General features: G+C 39.8%; 1 protein-coding gene across 4 annotated transcripts in view; it reads left to right on the plus strand.

Annotated features, from left to right (window-relative positions):
* Positions 1 to 17,439, plus strand: part of SLC24A2 (solute carrier family 24 member 2) — a 105,276-nt gene extending 87,837 nt beyond the window's left edge. For all 4 annotated transcript variants that reach the window (XM_069881199.1, XM_069881201.1, XM_069881200.1 and 1 more), the window contains 4 exons: positions 8,437 to 8,565; positions 14,447 to 14,536; positions 14,968 to 15,134; positions 17,154 to 17,439. In XM_069881199.1, coding sequence (XP_069737300.1) covers positions 8,437 to 8,565; positions 14,447 to 14,536; positions 14,968 to 15,134; positions 17,154 to 17,403 — 636 coding nt within the window. In that variant the 3' untranslated portion in view covers positions 17,404 to 17,439. The remainder of the gene's footprint in view (positions 1 to 8,436; positions 8,566 to 14,446; positions 14,537 to 14,967; positions 15,135 to 17,153) is intronic.
* Positions 17,440 to 20,182: the final 2,743 nt, after the last annotated feature.

The following is a 20,182-nucleotide window of genomic DNA, read 5'->3' on the forward strand; positions in this document are numbered from 1 at the left end:
TACGCGCACACATGCATACACATGCGCACGCTTTTACCTGTTTCCGTGGAAACGCCACTGGAAAATGTTTACATGCCAGCCATGTCAGAGATAACTTTTCCATGAAAACATAAAAAAGCAACTTGTATGTCATAGGAAAATGCCACAGATGCTTTATTGCTTTCATTGGATCTAATCCACTTCCTTGAGCAACAATGCAGTAAGCATGTTTTGCCTTCTCCACCAAAGAGCAACAGCACAGCGTGCAGCATTTTGGTACAAAGCCCCTCATGAGAACAGAACTCCTCTGCCCTGGAGTACTCATTCTGTTTGCATTAAATTAGCACAATGTGAATCTGAGTAGCATTGCATTCTCTGTCTTGGATGTCTAAGATTCTGAGCTAGTTTAAACATTTCTGGTTCAAAGAGAAAGGGTCTAGGAGATTAAAGCAAGCGTTATTATAAGGCCATGATAAATTCTAGCATCCCTGGTTTCTGTTTGACTGATCATTAAAAACACATTTTCCAAAGACCAAATGTTATTTCAGTTGCCACACTCAGTCTAAGGGAAATGCTTGTGGCTTGTTTGCTGGTGTAGCTCTTTTAGTAACTTAGTGAAAATGGCACTATCATCAAAAACATTTGATCTTTATTTTCCCAAGGCTACTCAGTTTCCTGTGCCACATTTTTGTCTGCTGTATGCCGGTTTGACTTACTTGAGAACTAGGACAGTGAAGAATGGCCTAAAGACAAACGCTTATCCTTCAGATGTATCTGCATCACACCATAGCCATTACTTCTTCTGGTGGACTGGCTGCAGCTTTGACTATTACATCCTGAGAATTTATTTTAAAATTTCCTGAAGAGTGCTGTCAGTAACATGAGCATTAAATACTGCATATAAGCTTCAGGAGCTGTGCTTTCGGATGTTTGTGCAAGAGCCCAAGAGGACAAAAGCATAAACAGCAGAATCTGCAGCAAATACCTACCTGGGCCTTGTTCCTTCCCATAAGCTCTGCTCAAGAGGTAGCTCTTTTCAGTGAGTTCATGGTGCAAAGAGGATTCATACAAATTTGCTACCCTGAGTATACATATATATAGAATGCATTCTGGAAGCTCAGGGATTTAACTTTACTCTCTGCTTGAATTTTACTCAAGAATTCATGAGGAAAGTTCTTTTCTGTACTAGTTACTCCACAGAAATTTTATATTATGATGCTAGCTTACTATCTCACCTCCTTTCACATATTTTTCTTTAAATGAGAGGTAAGAGAAGATAAATGAGCAATTCAAGTTACAGACAAGAAAAAGTAAGCAGAGACTCAAGGCTGTTCACAGTAGGGCTCCAATTACCTTTGTTCTCTGCCTTGCTATTGAAATAAATTAGTGTGAGATTTGCTATTCTAAAGAAAAAAATCAATCTCTATTCTGAAAATCATTACTTACCATTGAGACAGGTAACATTTTAAAACATCATAATTTTTTCTTGATTCATTCATTGTGAGAAGTTGGGTTGTACAAAGATCTTCACTTCAAAAGTAAAAAAAAAAAAAGCTGAGCAGTTTTTTGCGGCGCCATCAGGCAAAGAAAGTAAGCGCCTTTTTTGTAGGGGGCACAATATCTATACTTTAGCATAAGCAAATTCATAGAATCATAGGATCATAGAAAGAGTTGTGTTGGAAGAGACCTTAAAGATCATCTAATTCCAACCCCTACATCTCACTGGATCAGGCTGCCCAAGGCCCCATCCAACCCAGCGCAGAACACCTCCAGGGATGGGGCAGCCACAATTTCCCTGGGCAACCTGTGCCAGTGTCTCATGACTCTCATGGTGAAGAATTTCCTCCTTATGTCTAGTCTAAATCTTGCCTCCTCCAATTTAAAGCCATTCTCTCTAGTCCTATCACTACATGCCTTTGTAAAAAGTCCTTCTCCAGCTTTCTTGTAGGGCCCTTTCAGGTACTGCAAAGCCATTATAAGGTCTCCTTGGAACCTTCTCTTCTCCAGGCTGAACAACCCCTACTCTCTCAGCCCGTCCTCATAGCAGAGGTGCTCCAGCACCCTGATTGTCTTTGTGGCTCTCTTCTGGACTCACTGCAACAGCTCCACATCCTTCTTATGTTGAGGATTCCTGAACTGGACACAATACTCCAGATGAAGTCTCACAAGAGAGGAATAGAGGGGCACAATCACCTCCCTCTACCTGCTGGCCACACTTCTTTTGATGCAGCCTGGGATAATGGTTGGTCTTCTGGGCTCTAAGAACACATTGCTGACTCATGTCAAGATTCTCATCAACCAGCACCCCCAAGTCCTTCTCGGCAGGGCTGCTCTCAATCACATCATCCCCCATCCTATACTGATATCAGGGATTGCCCCGACTCAGGTGTAGGACCTTGGACTTGGCCTCATGAGGTTCTCACAGCCCCACTTCTCCAGCCTGTCTAGGTCTCTTTGGATGACATCCCATCCTTCTGGTGTTACAACCGCACCACTCAGCTTGGTGTCATCTGCAAACTTGCTGAGGGTGCACTCGATCTCACTGTCTATATCATTGATGAATATATTAAACAGCACTGGTCCCAATACAGACCCCTGAGGGACACCACTTGTCACAGATCTCCATCTCAGCATCAAGCCATTGACCTCAATGAGAAGAAATGACCTCAAGTTACACTAGGGCAGCCTGAGACTGGATGTTAGGAAAAAATTCTTCACTTAAAGGGTTATTGAGCATTGGAACAGCCTGCCCAGGGAAGTGGTCGAGTGACCATCCCTGGAGGTATTTAAAAGACATGTAGATGTGGCACTTAGAGATGTGGATTAGTGATGGACTTGGCAGTATTAGGTTAACAATTGGACTTGACCTTAGGGGTCTTTTCCAACCTTAATTATTCTATGATTGCCAGCTTGCCCAAATTAATTGTTACTTGTCAGCCTTTAAGTGTGGCCTGGGCATGTGTTCTTCAGATGATCGTGCTGGTTAAGAGAAAGTGATACTGATGCCATTCGTTTCTGCCAGCAATGGTATTGATGTGTTTTATGACTATCCAGAACAGTTAGAATTAATGTTCTTTGGATTAATATAAGTAAACTGTTCAGTTCTATGTTCATTAGCATATTCAGGACAAGCTTTTCAGGTACATCACCAAAATGGACTTGGAAGTATAGGAGAACCATGACAGTCTGTACAGCTTCAGGTTTTACTTAACTATACTATGATCTGTGTTTTCATAACAGCAGTTAAATTTAGATTCATGTGAAATTTTTATGTAGATGTCAGATTATCATCAGAGTTCCTAATGTCAACTAATGCAGCTTTCCCATGTGTTTTCACTCCAGTACCTTTAAAGCTACTTAGCTACAAACTCATAGCAGAGAATGAGTTTGGGGTAGGACTCATTTATGTGTAGATGTGAACACAATACCACCTAAGCTGGCCTTGAGAAATGGGGATTTTTGCATAGTAGTGGCAGGCATGTCATAAACAAGCAGAATATTCTCCACTTCTGATGGAGTGTGTGGAGGTCAAGTGAGATACCAGAAGTTATATAAAATGGCACCACCGTATGTGTATTTAAGCAACTGAATTCATAGAATTATAGAATAGAATCCACTGTGTATATCATGTTATCATTACATTGCAGGAGAGAATCATACTGAACATTGCAAGTATAGCAATTTCACCATGCAGACTAAAATAAATAAAAACTATAGTTTCAGTATTAGTGTCTACAAACTGTGAGAATGCATATTCAGTAATTACATTGCACACAGTCTGGAGCCACAGACAGTGCATGTAATCTCTGCCGTAAATCTATGCTGAGTCATTTTATATCACTGCCGCTTAGTCCAGAGCATGATATTCGCATTTATGTGGCTTTATAGCTTCCAGAATTATTGTTTCCTTTTCATGTCTTCAACCTCAGTGGACAGCTCAGCATCACTTTGAAATTTATGAGAGCTAGATTTACAAATATGTTGAACTTCCTTACTTCCACAGATTTTTGGAAGGTCAATATTTGAAAATCAGATGCTGATTCCAATTTATGAAATAGGAAATGGCGATCCAGTCTGTAGCATCTGTAATCAGGGGTCCATACTTGGACCGGTGCTGTTTAATATCTTCATCAATGATATAAACAGTGAGATCGAGTGGACCCTCATCAGGTTTGCAGATGACAGCAAGCTGGGTGGTGTAGTTGCACACTGGAAGGACGGGATGCCATCCAGAGGGACCCGGACAGGCTGGAGAAGTGGGCCTGTGAGAACCTCATGAGGTTCAACCAGGCCAAGTGCAAGGTCCTACACCTGGGTCAGGGCAATCCTCCATTTCAGTACAGGATGGGGGATGATGTGAATGAGAGCTGCCCTGCAGAGAAGGACTTGGGGGTGCTGGTCCATGAGAATCTCAACACGAGCCGGCAATGTGTGCTCACAGCCCAGAAGGACAACCATATCCTGGGCTGCATCAAAAGAAGCGTGGCCAGCAGGTGGAGGGAGGTGATTGTGCCCCTCTATTCCTCTCTTGTGAGACTTCATCTGGAGTATTGTGTCCAGTTCAGGAATCCTCAACATAAGAAGGATGTGGAGCTGTTGCAGTGAATCCAGAAGAGAGCCACAAAGATGGTCAGAGGGCTGCAGCACCTCTGCTGTGAGGATGGGCTGAGAGAGTAGGGGTTGTTCAGCCTAGAGAAGAGAAGTCTCCAAGGAGAACTTATAGCAACCTTCCAGTGCCTGAAAGGGCCCTACAAGAAAGCTGGAGAAGGACTGTTCATAGTGGCTTGTGGTGATAGGACGAGGGGGAATGGTTATAAACTGGAAAGGGGCAGATTTAGGATTGATATAAGGAGGAATTTCTTCATGATGAGAATGGTTAGAGACTGGAACATGTTGCCCAGGGAAGTTGTGGCTGCCCCATCCCTGGAGGTGTTCAGCGCTGGGTTGGATGGGGCCTTGGGCAGCCTGATCCAGTGAGATGTCCCTGCCCATGGCTGGAGGTTGGAATAAGATGATGTTTAAGGTCCCTTCCAACCCAATCCATTCTATAATACTGTGTTTCTGTGAATCTATGATTCTATGATTCTAATGCATCCTGGAATTCAAATAATGAGAAAAAGAGTTTTGCCCTACTGCACTGTGGACTCAAGTCTGGCCTATTTTTGGGGGGATAGTTATCTTGGGGTGAGGGATGACGCAGTGCAGCATAAAAATATCTCAAACAGATGAATCAAAGTTTCTCAGGAGACATCTGGCAATCGCCTTATGCAGTTCTTTCTGGTCTTTTGCTGTAGCCAGTCATGTTGCCTGTGTGCTCATGCTAGTCCAGTGCTGTTTGACGTAGACTTGAAGCTAGAATGAGGGCCAGCATTGAAATACAGTGTGTATTGGTACAATGCTGCATGAACAGACTTAGGTATTGATTTCTGTACATTTTGCAGACTCACATGCAACTCAGACTAATGTAAAGCTTTTGTTGTGATTAAATAGAGTTGTTAATCATGGCTAGTCTCTAAAGATGGCAATTCAGGAAGCATTTTGTTACTCAGTGCTGTTTATGACGCAGTCATTTATAGAGTTTTATTCCAGCTGAGTCTGCTGCTTGAATTAAACAGAGGCCACTCAGAGAGAGTTTCTTAGGAAACCCTTCAATTGGTCCTTTTGTGCTCAAACTTTACCTTAGCTGTCATATTTCGAAACTGAGCATCCATTTCAGTTTGATTTTCCCAACCCAACAGCATCAACCAGAATGGAAAAGGAGTGGATTTGGTTTTTAGAAAGTAGCACCACAAACTGCACTAATCCAATCCCCTAAAAGTCAAGCTTCAATGGATTGCAGCAGTGAAGTACAGATCATCTGCCTGCTTTGGTAAAGACCAGAAAGCTAGAGGCTAAAGCTAGCTTCTTTTGCTGCTCAGGGCCATCTCAAGTACTGTATGGAGTGTGTCAAATTGTGCCTATGTATATTTTTTAAGTTTTTTAATGATGATAGCTATTATGACCTGTTCACTTTACTGTTGTCTTAGAGTCATGCAACTTCAAAGTTTTATGAAGTGTAGGGGTTAACAAAGTATTGTCGTTTGTTAATATCACACTAGCTGTCAAAGTAGCTGCCACCTGTCAGTGTGTTAAGAGGTAAATAAATATTTGCTTCCAGTCTGTTGCAGTCAGCCTGAGCTAACAGTTGGGCTTGCTTCTGTAGGTACTGGTACTCACTAGGTACTCTGCAGGTACTCAGGTAGCTGATATGTTGAATAATTTAGGAGTTCATAATAGTGGAATAATTAAGACCAGACCAATTCTTCAGTAAAAAAAATAGCAGTAAGGAGAAAATATAATGAGCAATACCAACATATGTTGACATTTCATTAATAACTTTCTTGCTTAGAAAAAAAAAACTGACAGGGTCATCCAAATGTCTGCTTCTTAAAATATTGTCATAAGGTTTATAGAAGCAATCTTAAAACAGAGCAATAACTGACTGAAAAACTGTATTATTGATCCATGGGAACAGTAACCTGCGCACTGCAGGGAGAACTGAACTTCCAATTACTATCTTTTTGCAAAAGAAGGAAACAAGAACATTACATGACGAAGTAGTTGTATGCCTCTCATGCTCTCAGTTTTCACTACATAATCTGCTGGACTTCTTCAGCTTTCACTGAGCTCTCTAGGAACCTTTCCACAGGCTTAACAGGGTTTGCATTACAAGCTTTGATGTAAAAAAAAAAAAATTGCTTTGATGCCATTTTTTCCATCATCTTATTCTGCAGTATAAGTAAGATCTATGTGCAATTCTGGAGACGTTGCCTACCTGTGTTAAAAGTTAAGAAGTTATTTTAACACATACACCTAAAAGGCTAAACTCTGTTCACTTTGCTTTCTTTCTGTAGCGTGCTGAGAGGAGTCCTTTTTGTTGGCAGAAGCAGTCTAAGGAAAGAGAATTGTGTGACAACCAAAAGGTTTTCTATCATGGGAGAAGGTCCCTGTCTGCCTCTTCTATAATGGAGATGACAAGTTAATGGTGTACACATAAACTGGCACTAGAGATTGATGGGAAAATCAGCTAGACAAATAGCAGGGGAATGTTTTTCCTCTAGTTTTAGTACCAAGGTGTTAAGAAGACTGATGTGTTCTGGCAGTTCTGAACATGAGAGGCTCAGGCTGGCAATAAGGAGAAGTGTTTTACCCATTAGGACAGCCAGTGGTGGAGCCAGGGCCTAGGGAAGCTGGGCCATCTCCAGCCTCGGTGGTTTCACAGCTTGACTGGGCAGAACCTTGAGCAGTCCAGTCTGAATCCCCCCAGCTGAGCTATGGAGCTCCTCAAGTCCCTGCCTACCTGAATTACCCCATGGTCCTATGAACAAGAAAATATATACGTACAAATACATATATATATATGTGTGTGTGTGTGTGTGTGCGCGCGCATGCATATGTATAAAAACTGAGACTAACCCTATAGCTTGGGAACCAGGAATGGGAGGGGAGAGGCAAAGAGATGGTTATAGAACATGTTCTAACCTGCGACAGTGAGACAAGGTTCAACTCAATCGCATTACCCAGAACAAGTGAACGTGTGTTCTAATATAGACATTTTCTTACCCTTGGTCAGAAAATGTCAAGAGTGAACACTGAGTTAACGTGAAGTTTCCTCTGAAACTTAAAAAACCCATGTCAGAAACTTTTCCATAATTGACTGAGGCTTATGATGAAGATATCCCAAAGATCAGGTCAGTTCTCCAAGGAACCCATTTTTTGTTGGTAGAAGATGTGAAATGAGAAACAATAGAGATCCTCAACAGCCTTTTAGAAAATGATCTCCGTAATTCTTTTGAATGTTGGCAGCATCATATGCAGCTCCGCATCAACTCAGGAAGGAACTATTTTGAACATAGTCAATTTTCTTATTTTGTTAAATAAAGAGTTACAGCCACAATCTTTTTTTTTGTTGTTGCTCACAAAAGATTAGAATGTCAGATGTATGTGTATATATGTGCATATATATATATTACTACTTATATGCATATATTTGTGTGTGTAGGAGTGTACACACATGCACAGTATCTCTATCCCTATCCCTATCTCTATGTGGCCAGATTTGATGCAGTCCAAACCAATTTTGATCCCTGACTAGACTAGCCCACATCCAAAGGGAGAGCCTGTGGGAACATGTATCAGAGGCATAAGGTTCCCCACCAGGAAGAAGGCACAACACCGCTTTGTGCATCCCAAGCTACCAGTGTCACAGTCAGCATAGCCACAAGCATGTCCTCAGGCAGCCTATGCTGCAGGGATACCTCACAGTCTGGCCAGAATCTTTTTAATATTGTGAGGTAGGTGTGGTGTTGATGTAATGTTTTCAAACCCCATGGGTTCTCACTGAAACACAGCACAGTCCTCAGGACTCTTTTTTAAAGAATGCCTAACCTCATTCATTCATTTACATTCTGCTTACAGAATGAAGAGGACGAGGACCAGCCTCTCAGCCTGGCCTGGCCTGACACCCCACGCAAACAACTCACCTACCTTCTTGTATTACCCATTGTTTTTCCATTGTGGGCTTCCTTGCCAGATGTCAGAAAACCTGTAAGTAGTAACTATTGTAAGTCATTCTGTTCTGTGCAAAGAGTGGTTCTCTAGCTAAATGCCGGGAAGAGACTGTAGTGGATTTAGGTAAAAATAGAGCAAATTTTTGGTTTTAATAGTTTCTTCTTTGAAGAAGAGTTCACATCAGTCGTCAGATCTTCAAATGAGTGTATATGGGCAACTAGTTAGTAATAGGTCTATCAAGATTGCCGTTTGTATTCACTAGTATTTTATGACACAAAGTGAAAACTCTTAGAACTTCTTTGGGGCCTTCACATCTGTATTTCTGGATCTCCAGTGAATATCACACAAGTGCTGAGGAAGTCTGTCCATCTAGGGTACCCTAAAGAATACAACTGGTAAGACTGTAGACTGTCTAAATTTTCTTTGTGATTCAAAAATAATGATATGCATTCCTTTTAAAAGCATGTTCTACTAGACCTTTGTCTTCTACTCATTTTCTTTTAATTTTCTTACTAGAACAAGACCTGTAAGTCTTTCCACATGTAAAATACTTGCTAGTTTTGTCCCAAACACAGCTCGAATCATGTGAGACTGGTTATTAATGCAAACGACTTATTGTGACAAGTTGTCAAGTCTTATGACTTTTATATTCACATTTGCAAAGAGACCTGACCGGCTCATGGAAAGTAAAAGGAAAAAAACGTCAAGAGCTGAAAAAAATCTCTTAGTAGATTTTTAATCTATTTTCCTTTCTGGATCAAAAATAGATTTAAAACTGCTGCAAGAGAGGGATGCACATCTTGTAAGCTTATAAATCAACACCTTGGATTCTTTTTTACCTCCTCACACACACTGAAAAACTCTGCCATCCCCCACAGTAAAAAAACTGCAGTTTAGTGCGAGAAACAAGCTGAAATAAGACCTCTAATTTCTGTTTAGATAAAGGTTTCTCGGAGAATATAAACTGACATTTTCCCTTCAATTCTTTAAGCTTTCTTTTCTTAAAGTTTTCTAACAACTCTGGTAAACATTTTTTGTTGGGTAACAGAGAACATACAAAATTAATCTCAAGATTTTTTATTTCTCTATTTATGCCCTCCTTTTATCACTCAAAACCATTTTCTTTTTTTTTGTCATAATTTGCCCCAAAATCAGCAAGTACTGCTAAGAAATAAGTATATGCAGTATTTTTAAAATCCGAAGCTAGCATCAATAGACATGGAGTCTTATCCAATATTCAGTACTGTACAAGTGAAAGCAGTTGTTACAATAATGGTTTTGTAAAGTGACTATCTCAAGAAGATACATGCAACTGTTTGAGCATGTAACTATTAACACTAGTATTTTTCGCAGGTGGCATACTGACATTCCTACAGCTAAAATACCCTGCCACGATACAAAAGATAAGCACAGTTGTATATATCAGATATGTCAATAGGCAACAGCATTTTAAAATGTCACTCACTGAAAGGAGTAGCTTTTTATACAGAAGTAAAAGAAATTTAGTTTGTAATTACACGTAGTAATAACAAAAGATACAGTAGCCTGTATCTGTATGACAAGCTACTTACTTTGAAAATTACTGTCAAAGAATTAACCAGATGATTGAATAAACTGTCTAACTTTTAAAGGATGCTTTGTTAGTGTGTTTGACTCTAGAACATTCTCCCTTATGCCCATGTGCCATCCCCACTATTCCCTGCCTAACAAAACCAAAACCTAATATCACAGCTCAGCATGGGCATCAGAAAACAGCTTTCCATGAAATCTGGAAGGCAAAAGTTAAAACAAACTTAAAATAATATTTAAGCAGATTTTGTAGGTAGGTCTACGATCAGAGGCTTGATTTGAAAGTGTAGTGTAATTTTAGTCAGAAACACAAATTCTGCATCAGGATGCTCAGGTCAGATTTGTGTATGTAAACTGAACACTTATGTACTATATGCTGATTTGAGAGACCATATGGAGCCTTTGACATCTTTGTGGGTGTCCACTTTTCAAAAATCAGGTTTTATTTCCTCCTAGTGTCTCTTTTCTAAAGCATATTTTTTGTCCACATAGTGGTGGTGGTTTGACTGCATTTACTTGTACTACATCAAGCTATAATTAGCTCCATGAGATTCAGAGGCTCTAAAGAAAATTATTTCATATACAAGGTCTTTGGTTATAAAGTTAGTGAAATTCTTGCTGCCTTATTGTTCTCTGTTGCACACATATGCAGATTTTTATATACTTAGAGTAGGTTCCACACTAATTCAACTAACTCTTAGCTGATTCAATAGCTGACGTCTTAATTTGTGTTTAGTGCCTGAATAATACATGCTCACATTAGCCAGTGTATATTAAAATCCTTACTATAACACCAATAATGTTGCTGGCAGTATACCAGAGGTGGTTGTGCCCTTGGGGCATTTTGCACCTGACTTTTTGTTCAGTTTGTTTGAACAGCAATGGATATTTTTCCTGTACTAATAGCTGATTTCCCCAGTGGCTCTGTAAAGACCACAAACATAACTTTCCACCTCCTGCAGTAAGGGATATTGAAAGACTGAAAGCAGAATGACGTGACCGAGGTGGCCCAGTGGGTCAGTGGCAGCTATTGAATGCCGTTTCTTTTGTTATAGCCTTACTGCGCTATCCATCCCTTTACGTTACAGGCTAGAAAAATGGCTATTGGGACTCCAGTCCTGCTATCACTGGGGCAGTTTGTTGTATTTCTGCAAATTCCCACTACCAATTAAGAGGTACAACTTATGTGAACTCACGTTGCCATACAGAGATGCACTGTTACCAAGGGGACAAGGACAAGATGTTCCCGCACAGATCCACTTACAGGAGCATGTTCAGAGTAATCAGATTTAAGCACTGTCAAGTATGAAAGGAAAAGCAAAGCTAGCAATGCAGATACATTTATGTACAAGACAAACATATAATTCATTCATGTTAAAGGTGAAGGCATTAGCAATAATACCGGCTAAAATTAAGACCATTATTTTGGAAATTTTTAAGCACTCACTATTTTTCAGGATCAGGGTCTTAGAAGAAAGACCTTCATACTTGGATAATTCTTGGTACTTAGAGTCCTTTTTTTCAGACACTGACATGAAATCAGTACCAACAGAAATGTCCCTGAGATTTCTGATAGACAAGAACAGCACCAATCCAAGCTATCTATACTGAAACTGCAGAATTCTTTCTCTTTTGTTAGAAGATTGTAACATAAGAACTGGCTTTCTCATTTGCCTGTTACTATGACCACAACAGAACCAATTGGTAATAAACTGGATGCTCTGTCTTTACAAGGCAACCATCGCAACAACTACCAGAAAAGTGGGCGAGAAGTATTGCTGTCTGCTGTCTCTGACTAATTCTTCTGGGAAAAAGCTTAGAATTAGCAGCTCTCTGTATTTCCAAGAGCTAGGTAGTTGCAGTGAGGTAAATCTTGAAAGAATGCTGTCATTACAAAATAAGCATGATTGTTGTTATACTCTGGAAATAAAACCAAGCATCTGAAAAAGAATCAGTGCTCTCATTACTGCTTTATAAAATTTTATCTATATGCAAATTATATAGCAGCATCTCCATTCTTGATTTCATTACCTGTAATATGTAAAAGCTTTAAGTTTCTTTTACTTTCAATGTTCCCCCTTTAAAAACAGGTAATTAAACTGTTCAACCTATTAAAATACTCCTAGTTTTGAACTGCTGCTTATCAGCCAATTTAACTGGAAAAGGATTGGCTAAAACAAGCTGGGAGTACACATGCTGCAAAGTTACTGACTCATAATTCTTAGCCATCCAGATTCTGTGGGTGTCTGACTCAGATAGGCAATATCTTGTTATTTTGCAAGAACCATTTGGTATATTTAACTGCGCTGACAGAGAGCTATTACTGGCCAATACAGCTCTTGCTGTATTAGTTTTGCGTAGGCCAACTCATGCCTATATAGTTACTTATATAGTTATATAGTGTTATATAGTGACTATTCCCATTGCATTGCTATGAGGTGCTCTGCATAGATCTTGTGACCATCTGTATTGCCAGAAAATCCCAATTTTAAAAGGAAGGCAAAAAACACTGGAAGTTGAAAGAGTTGGTTCTTAAGAATGGTGAAAATAAGTGCTAGCTATTTAGTTTAAAAAACAGGAAATTTCTGTTTAGATTCAATTATCCCTTTCAGACTCAATTCTGCTTCCACTAATGTCAGATCACTAGTTTAACAGCCATCTTTGTGTTCCTTTCAGATTGTATTCCTTTTCAGACTAAGGTCTTCTGTCCCCTGATGCATGTGAATTTTTGATTTTAAAAATAAAAGTTCAGCTCGGTAGGTTTGAACATGGGAAGCTCATTATCAGATTTGACAAAAATTTAAAACTCCCTTTTGAACATGTAAATCTGTTTGTTCTGTAAAGAGTTACAAAGCTGATTAACCAAAGTGCACTGGGCAGATCTAGAAACACTGCTTGTGACAGTAATAGAATTTATAGGAAAAAGGAAGTTTCCAGGTGCTATTGTGGCTGTTTATGCATATACTTAAAGGTAATCCTTTTAAAATACCTAAGGAGTGGTTTTCTTACTCCAACAGAAGTTCAGTTATTTATATGTATTTGGGAGGTTGGGAGCATTGTTAAATTTGTGCCTTCTTTAGTGTGTATTGTGGTGTATGTTCAATTGTGGAGTTGTATAGGATGTATAGTCAGTGTTTACAAGCTCAGTTCTCAGGAGTGCATTTAGCATTATGCAAAGTGCCTACAGGCAGTGATTTAGTGTTCTGTAGCACAGCCTACAGCTGCACCTGCTGGTAGAGCACATACGACCTTCTAACTGTCCTGTCCTGTAGAATGAGTGTGCGTAATTGCCATTGCTGACTTTACCTTTTCCTCATCAGTTACAACCTGATCTCATTCCATTTCTATCAGCAGAAAGAGTCTACACTCTTTCAATGAGCTGCAGACCAGCCTTGCTCTTTCCTGGTTCAGCTGACAGTGTCATTTCTGCCTGACCAGCTCTAATAGCCAGCCCAATTCAATGAGCACCTCTTAGTCCACAGCCACCCATGCTGATCAGTTCCTAAATGTGAGGCTGTCCTGTATAAATGCCTCTTGTCTCTGTTTTATGAGAAAAGCTCTCTGTGCAGCTCTGTTAAATGCCCTAAAAAGAAGGCTTTATCTTGGCTTGTGCAAGCTAAATTGACAAAATCCAAATAGTATTTTCTCTCCAACAGTCATGTTCAGGGAAAGCCCTGCAGTCTTCTCTGCTCCCACCACACCAAAGAATGACCCTCAGGCTAATGACTCATCTGGGGCAGGTCATGCAGTGGAAAGGAATACAGGCAAGGTGTGCTGCCTAAATATTCTGCAGGCCCCTGTACAGCAAAAAGTGGAAGTGTATTTATCAAGGACTTAACAAGAAAAGGTAGTGCAGGGTTCAGCAGCAGCTAATAAACTCTGTATGTATATTTTTTTAGCTCTGTCATATTGGCAACCTTTGTTATACTGACTGTGTGATTGTGAATGGTGTTGCACAAAATCACTGATACATGAATAAAAGGTATGGGTATCTGTTTATAATGATAATACATTTATAAGCATGAAGTTATTCATAAATTTAGAAGTCAAACTACCATTCAGCTAAATACATATGCAAGCTGCAGCGTAACAGAAACCAAAACTTGCCATTCATCAAACAAGTGTTATTTTACAAATGAAGTGGTTGGAAGAATAATGCATAGATAAGTATATACTAGTGCAGGGATTGAGTTTCATGACATTTTTTTCTATCATCTGATGGTGATCAGAATAGCTGGTGAGAACAGGTTAACAGAGAAAATGAGAGGCCACTCATCTTGAGAAGCAAATAAGAGAACAGCAGATCTTCAACATAGATATTCACTGTTTCTCTTTGTTTCTGTTTCAGAGCTCAAGAAAATTTTTTCCTATCACATTTTTTGGCTCTATCAGCTGGATTGCATTTTTTTCTTACTTAATGGTCTGGTGGGCACATCAGGTAAGGAGGTGATTCTGGTACAAAATACAAGCCCTGCTTTGTGTTTTGCACTGTGAGACATCATTTAGAATGAGTCTTATCATCTATCTCATGCTGAGTAGTGCTTTATTTTAGGAGCTTCAACTGTGGATGAAGTAAATCACTACTCAGTAAATGAAAAGTATTTCAAGGAGCTGTTGTCCTGACCACAGGACTTGATCATTCTGGTAACATCAGAGGCATCAACAACCTCTTGTCAATGCATAAGGGTTCTATTTGGCAATCTTATCTTTCTCCTGAAATGTAGAAATCTGTGAAAATGAGTAATTCTCCAATCTTGACTATATTCTGCAAGCTAGTTATTAAGCCCCAGGGTAATATTCCTGGTTAAACATCAGAAAGCGCTTTTTCACCACAGGGTATTCTTTTGCTGTTTTGTTAAACCCTTTTAGGTTGGAGAGACCATTGGTATTAGTGAAGAAATCATGGGATTGACTATCCTAGCTGCTGGCACATCCATTCCTGACCTTATTACCAGTGTTATTGTAGCACGCAAAGGTCTGGGGGACATGGCTGTATCCAGTTCTGTTGGGAGTAACATATTTGACATCACGGTGGGGTAAGTCCTACAGCAAGAAAATTGTATTTGTTTTATCAAGTCTTTTGTTCTTAGCATGTTGCTGTGGTTTTGTCAAGGTGTTGCCTGCCATGATTTTCTACCATTGGTGCTTAAAATGGAGAATGATGCAAATATGCAGCATGTGGTAATATTTCAAGTGCTCAGGAGTTCATAAATATTTGCCTGACAGAATTTTTACAGATTTGTTGTCTAGTTCTCTCTTCGATACATTGTAGAGCTGGCTAGGCAAGTGAACTGAGCTTTAAAAAGTGTGCAAGAGCATTGCTCTGAGAAGGAATCTCTGAAGATTTTTATAATTATGTCAGGTTGCTGTTGTTTGCATATGTAACCACTCCTTGTGCTTTTACTAGGCCTTTCTTTTTAAATTATAATCAGGAGCAATTCATTGCCTCTGCAGTATTCACAGTGTTTGCTGTAATAAAACAGAATGTCATTGTCTGATGTAGCTCATTTAGGCTACTTTTGACATGTGATTTTTTGTATACCTGGTAAGTCCAAATTACAAACCAATTCACTATTAACACAAAGCACCCTTTGTGTATCTCTGACAATGTGAAGAAATAGAAGATTGTGCAGAAAAGTGCTATTTACACTTCACTGCTTCACAGCAGCTCTAGGATAATGATGTGTGGCACACGGTTGGGCTTCAAATGCCTTTTTGACCTTCTGAGACCAAGCCAGATCAGGTCTAGAAATGGGGTAATCTGTGCCTCAGTGTTTCAAAAATGTGCAGGAAATACACAGACAATCTCTGCCTTTATTCCTGCATTCCTATCATCAACATAGGTTTGAGGCACTGAGAATCACGTACAGACTCTCAGTTTTTCCATCCGTGGTTGTTCCTTGCTATCACACATACAGAAGAACAGATCTAGTCATAGTTGTAGTCCCAAACAGCCTAGTTGTAGAGATCACAGGTTTGGCTGCTGAAAATATACCAACAGCTGCACAGGTACAGGGGAAAAAAAAGAATCTTTAAGTTAAGAGTGGATAATAAATGGCTTTTTTACTCCATCTGTTAGCGAATGAGAATACCTTTGGACACAGCAGAAAAACTGGGACATTTTTCACTATTCATCCAAAAGCACAAAGTGTTTGAAATAACAAGCAGCAGACCTGCAAATAATATAAAAACATTATACACTACAGTGTGCTTCTACTTACAGCATTTGTAATGCTTTCTTACTTTTCTTTAAATCTTTAGTCTTCCTGCCAATAGAAATCTTTTTTTCCTGTACTTGGTATATTTGTAAGAGAAATGGCACCGTTGAGCTGTGGGCTGGTGTAGTTAGTACTGGGGCTGTAATAAATTATTCTTTCTTGAGCTGCTTATTCAAAATTTGAATGTTGTAAGCTTCTGACACCTCTCTTCATGCTTCCTAAGCCTGCTAAGCTCCGATCAGTGCTTAAATATTTATTTCAGCTTAACATCTTCCAGAGGGATGTTGCCGCGTTCTGTGGCATCAGAAATGAGAAATGCAATGACAACAAATACAGAAATAGAAATTAAGCTGGAGTTCAGTTAAAGTTCACATTTTAACACAAGTTTATATGATAGATATGTTTCGAGGCTTTTATGGGCCAAATTTGGGGTGCAGTGCCTTGCTTCATGGCAAGGGCATGTGTTTATGCAACCCACCCTCCTGTCATGCAGACTCTTAGAAAGAAAGTGGGAATAGATTCTTCCACAGGCAGTCTGAAATCCAGAAACAAATGAAACAGGTCTTCCTGCTCACAAACAGGATGCCAGGTTATTTGTCAGCCAAAGGAAATATAGTTCACCAATGTAACTGGTGGAAGAGTGAGTAGCATAAATCCCATGTGATCTCCCCAAGCTAACAAATTATATTTGTGTACATAATAGAAAAGCTGAAACTCTTCCTGCCTCAGTTTATGCAACAAGATGCTGGCTGTATTTTGAAGTGCCTCCAGAAATTCTCCAGTGCCCGATTCTGCAGCTCTGCAATGTTTACAATATATTTTTCTCTTTCTCAACAGCCTTCCTCTTCCATGGCTCCTGTATGCTGTGATTAACAGCTTTGCCCCGGTGACAGTCAGCAGCAACGGTCTGTTCTGTGCAATTGTCCTCCTCTTCATCATGCTGCTCTTTGTCATCCTCTCCATTGCTTTCTGCAAGTGGAAGATGAATAAAATCCTGGGCTTTCTCATGTTTGGTCTTTATTTTGTGTTCCTGATTGTCAGCGTCCTCCTGGAGGACAAAGTGATCCAGTGTCCTGTCTCCATCTAGTGGAAAGTGCTGTTTCTCTAGAGAAAAAAAAAACAACCCACAAACGTATAGATTTGTTCAGAAGATATATATCAAAGAGAAACAGTGAAAAACCACAATGCAAAGCATCTTGAGAATAAACCGTGGATTTGTAAATTTCCTCTTCCTCGATTTTAAATATGAGAAAGAAAGAAAAGGATGCAACAGATGGATCTCAGAGCTCAAAAATGACTGGTACTGGACAGTACAGTCACATGTGAAGGGCTGAGGGCAGTGCTGAGGGTGGTGCTGAGGTTTTCTTTGTCTGCTGCAGTACACCCCCGCTGCTCAGTACTGGAGTTCCTGCACACGCACGGAAGCAGAGGAAGTTACTGGTTCTCCTACGCCCGCAGTACCTATCCACAGACTTCTTCTCTGTAGTAGTATACACAGACATGCAGTGCGTTCAGTTCTTAAAGCTCTCATCTTCTAAGGGGAATGCTAATATTAACTTTGTGGAGGCACCACCCCCCACACACCCTGGTATGGGACTTCTCTGATAATCTGCTGAAACTCCTGAGTGGAAAGCATACAGCAAGTGCATGAGTCACGGACAGGAAAGAGCTTGCATATGTCTTCATATAAGTGGATTTATATGATATGATTTCAGCAAAGCCAGGGATTTCATCAGTGTTTTGATCCTCTGCATCACAGGCCTGTAGAGGCAATCAGCAGGATGTTAATGGTGGTTTATTACATCTTGCAAAACTCTTCAGATTCCAGAAACTCTGTCTTTAGTACTAAAGGAGCTAAAGCGCTTCATAACTGGTGCAGAATTTTATCGCATTGACATGCAAAGACCAGAATGGGGATATTCCTTCTTCTCTAACAGCACCACAGCATGCAGAGAGATCATACAACTAGTATGTGAACACACCATTTTTATTAATGCAGCAATACAAACAACAGTACCGATGGCTTTCAGATGCTGTTAACGTTATGCATTTGCCTTTTCATGCCAGAAGAAAAAGGCTAATTAGCTAATGAATAGTATTTCATGCAGAAAATAGAAGTAGTTTTAAAGTGCCAGCCTAATTGCTGAAATAGATATATATTTTACAGCCTAATTTTCACTGTTATTTGGAGTGTAAAGACCTTCACAGCTACATATAGCCATTGCTGGGGGAGTTCCCCAGTTGACGTACAAAGCTGAAGCAGTTCATATTTGCTTTTATAAGTCTTGAAACTAGGTAGGAGAAACTAACAATTTAAATATAGCAGAGCTACAGGAAAACTACATCAAAATTTTTCATTACTGCTGGAAGTGTGAATGTCTAAAGAGGCCTAGAAAGGAGTGAAAACACAATACTCATTTACTGAAATACTGAGAGAAGAAGGTCCAGATCTAGAGAAAAAATATAAGGGGAGAGAAAGCAAAAAAAGTGTTCATCTTTCCTGTGGTTTGGATAAATTAAAAAAAAATAAAGCAGAAAAAAAAAGAATAAAAGAGGACTGGAATGGGTATTAAAAATTATTTCAGATAATCCTCATCTGTTTGTTCAAGTCTTTTGTGCAGTTAGAGTTCCTGAAACCTCAGTGCATTTCTGTGACCTGTTTCAGCATTGTTTGTATTTGTATTGTGCTCACAATGGCAATGGCATGCTCACAGCTATGTGACAGAAGGGTCAGCACATTTTATCTAGTCTGTTTTTTCTGTGTTCCATGCTGTTTGCTTCTCATTCATCCCTTTTGTCTCTTACTGTTTTCCTGCTATATGTGTTTGTATATAACTATCTGTTTAGAGAGTCAGGGCTTGACAGAAAACATGGTAGAGAAAACAGTAATATATATATATAAAATTACTAAAATTGTAATATTATGTGATGATATGAAGAAAAAAGTGAGATGCTAATGCGCAAAGACAAGAAAACTAGGCGTTTCAATGTCTGTTACTCATGTCTTGTCCTGAGATCCTTGAGTCCTAGCTACAGTAGTTGATCTTAACCATACATTTGCAACGTCTTTTGCTTCTTAGGGCTTTTTAGTGTGAGTTTCTCTCATTGTGAGCAAAAAGCTGCCTGCATATTTAAGAACTTTAATTGCTCCAGAATCCTTACCTGTTAACAGTAGTGCGACCCACCTTTTAACATTTGTTTCTAGGGGTGTACGCCATGGACAGAGGTATCTCTATCCCTACAGTGCCCTCTACTGACAAGAACAGCAGTCCTGCAAAAGCTAAACTGTAATCCAATCCTGACCTTAAATGAAACAGGTGTCCCAAAATACAGAGCTGACTTCACAGTATAATCTGTCCCACCAAATGCTTTTATTTTTGATGACGGTGCTCAAAAACAGGCAATCCTTTCCCAAGTCAGCAGTATAATGCAGAGCTATTTGAAAGGTCGTTTGCAGTATCAGGATAGGTCTGTGTTTACAGGTGCTTAAAATATCCAAAGACGGCTGGATTCACTGATCTGGCATTTCAAATCAAGAAGCCAAGGAATTGCAAAGTCCTGATCTCTGTTCAGTACATTATTCCTTTATTATCATTTATTGATGACTTCATGTCCAGTATAGTGTAACTCCCACACTGGAGAGGAAAAAGCCCTGCCTGACCTTGAGAGGTATAGGAGCAATCTGGTACACTCTGCAAAGTGAGGGCATCAGCTGCAGAGACTACTGTCCCACTGGGGGCAGGTAGGGAGAAGAGAATAACCAGTGGAAAGCCCTACACACTGGGAATATGTCAGTCCTAAGCTGGACCAACAGCTTAAAGGAAGAATGTAAGATGTATGGCTAAGGGCTGATATCCTGTAATAGC

Source organism: Phaenicophaeus curvirostris, chromosome Z (genome assembly GCF_032191515.1).
Source record: "Phaenicophaeus curvirostris isolate KB17595 chromosome Z, BPBGC_Pcur_1.0, whole genome shotgun sequence".
Taxonomy (NCBI): Eukaryota; Metazoa; Chordata; class Aves; order Cuculiformes; family Cuculidae; genus Phaenicophaeus; species Phaenicophaeus curvirostris.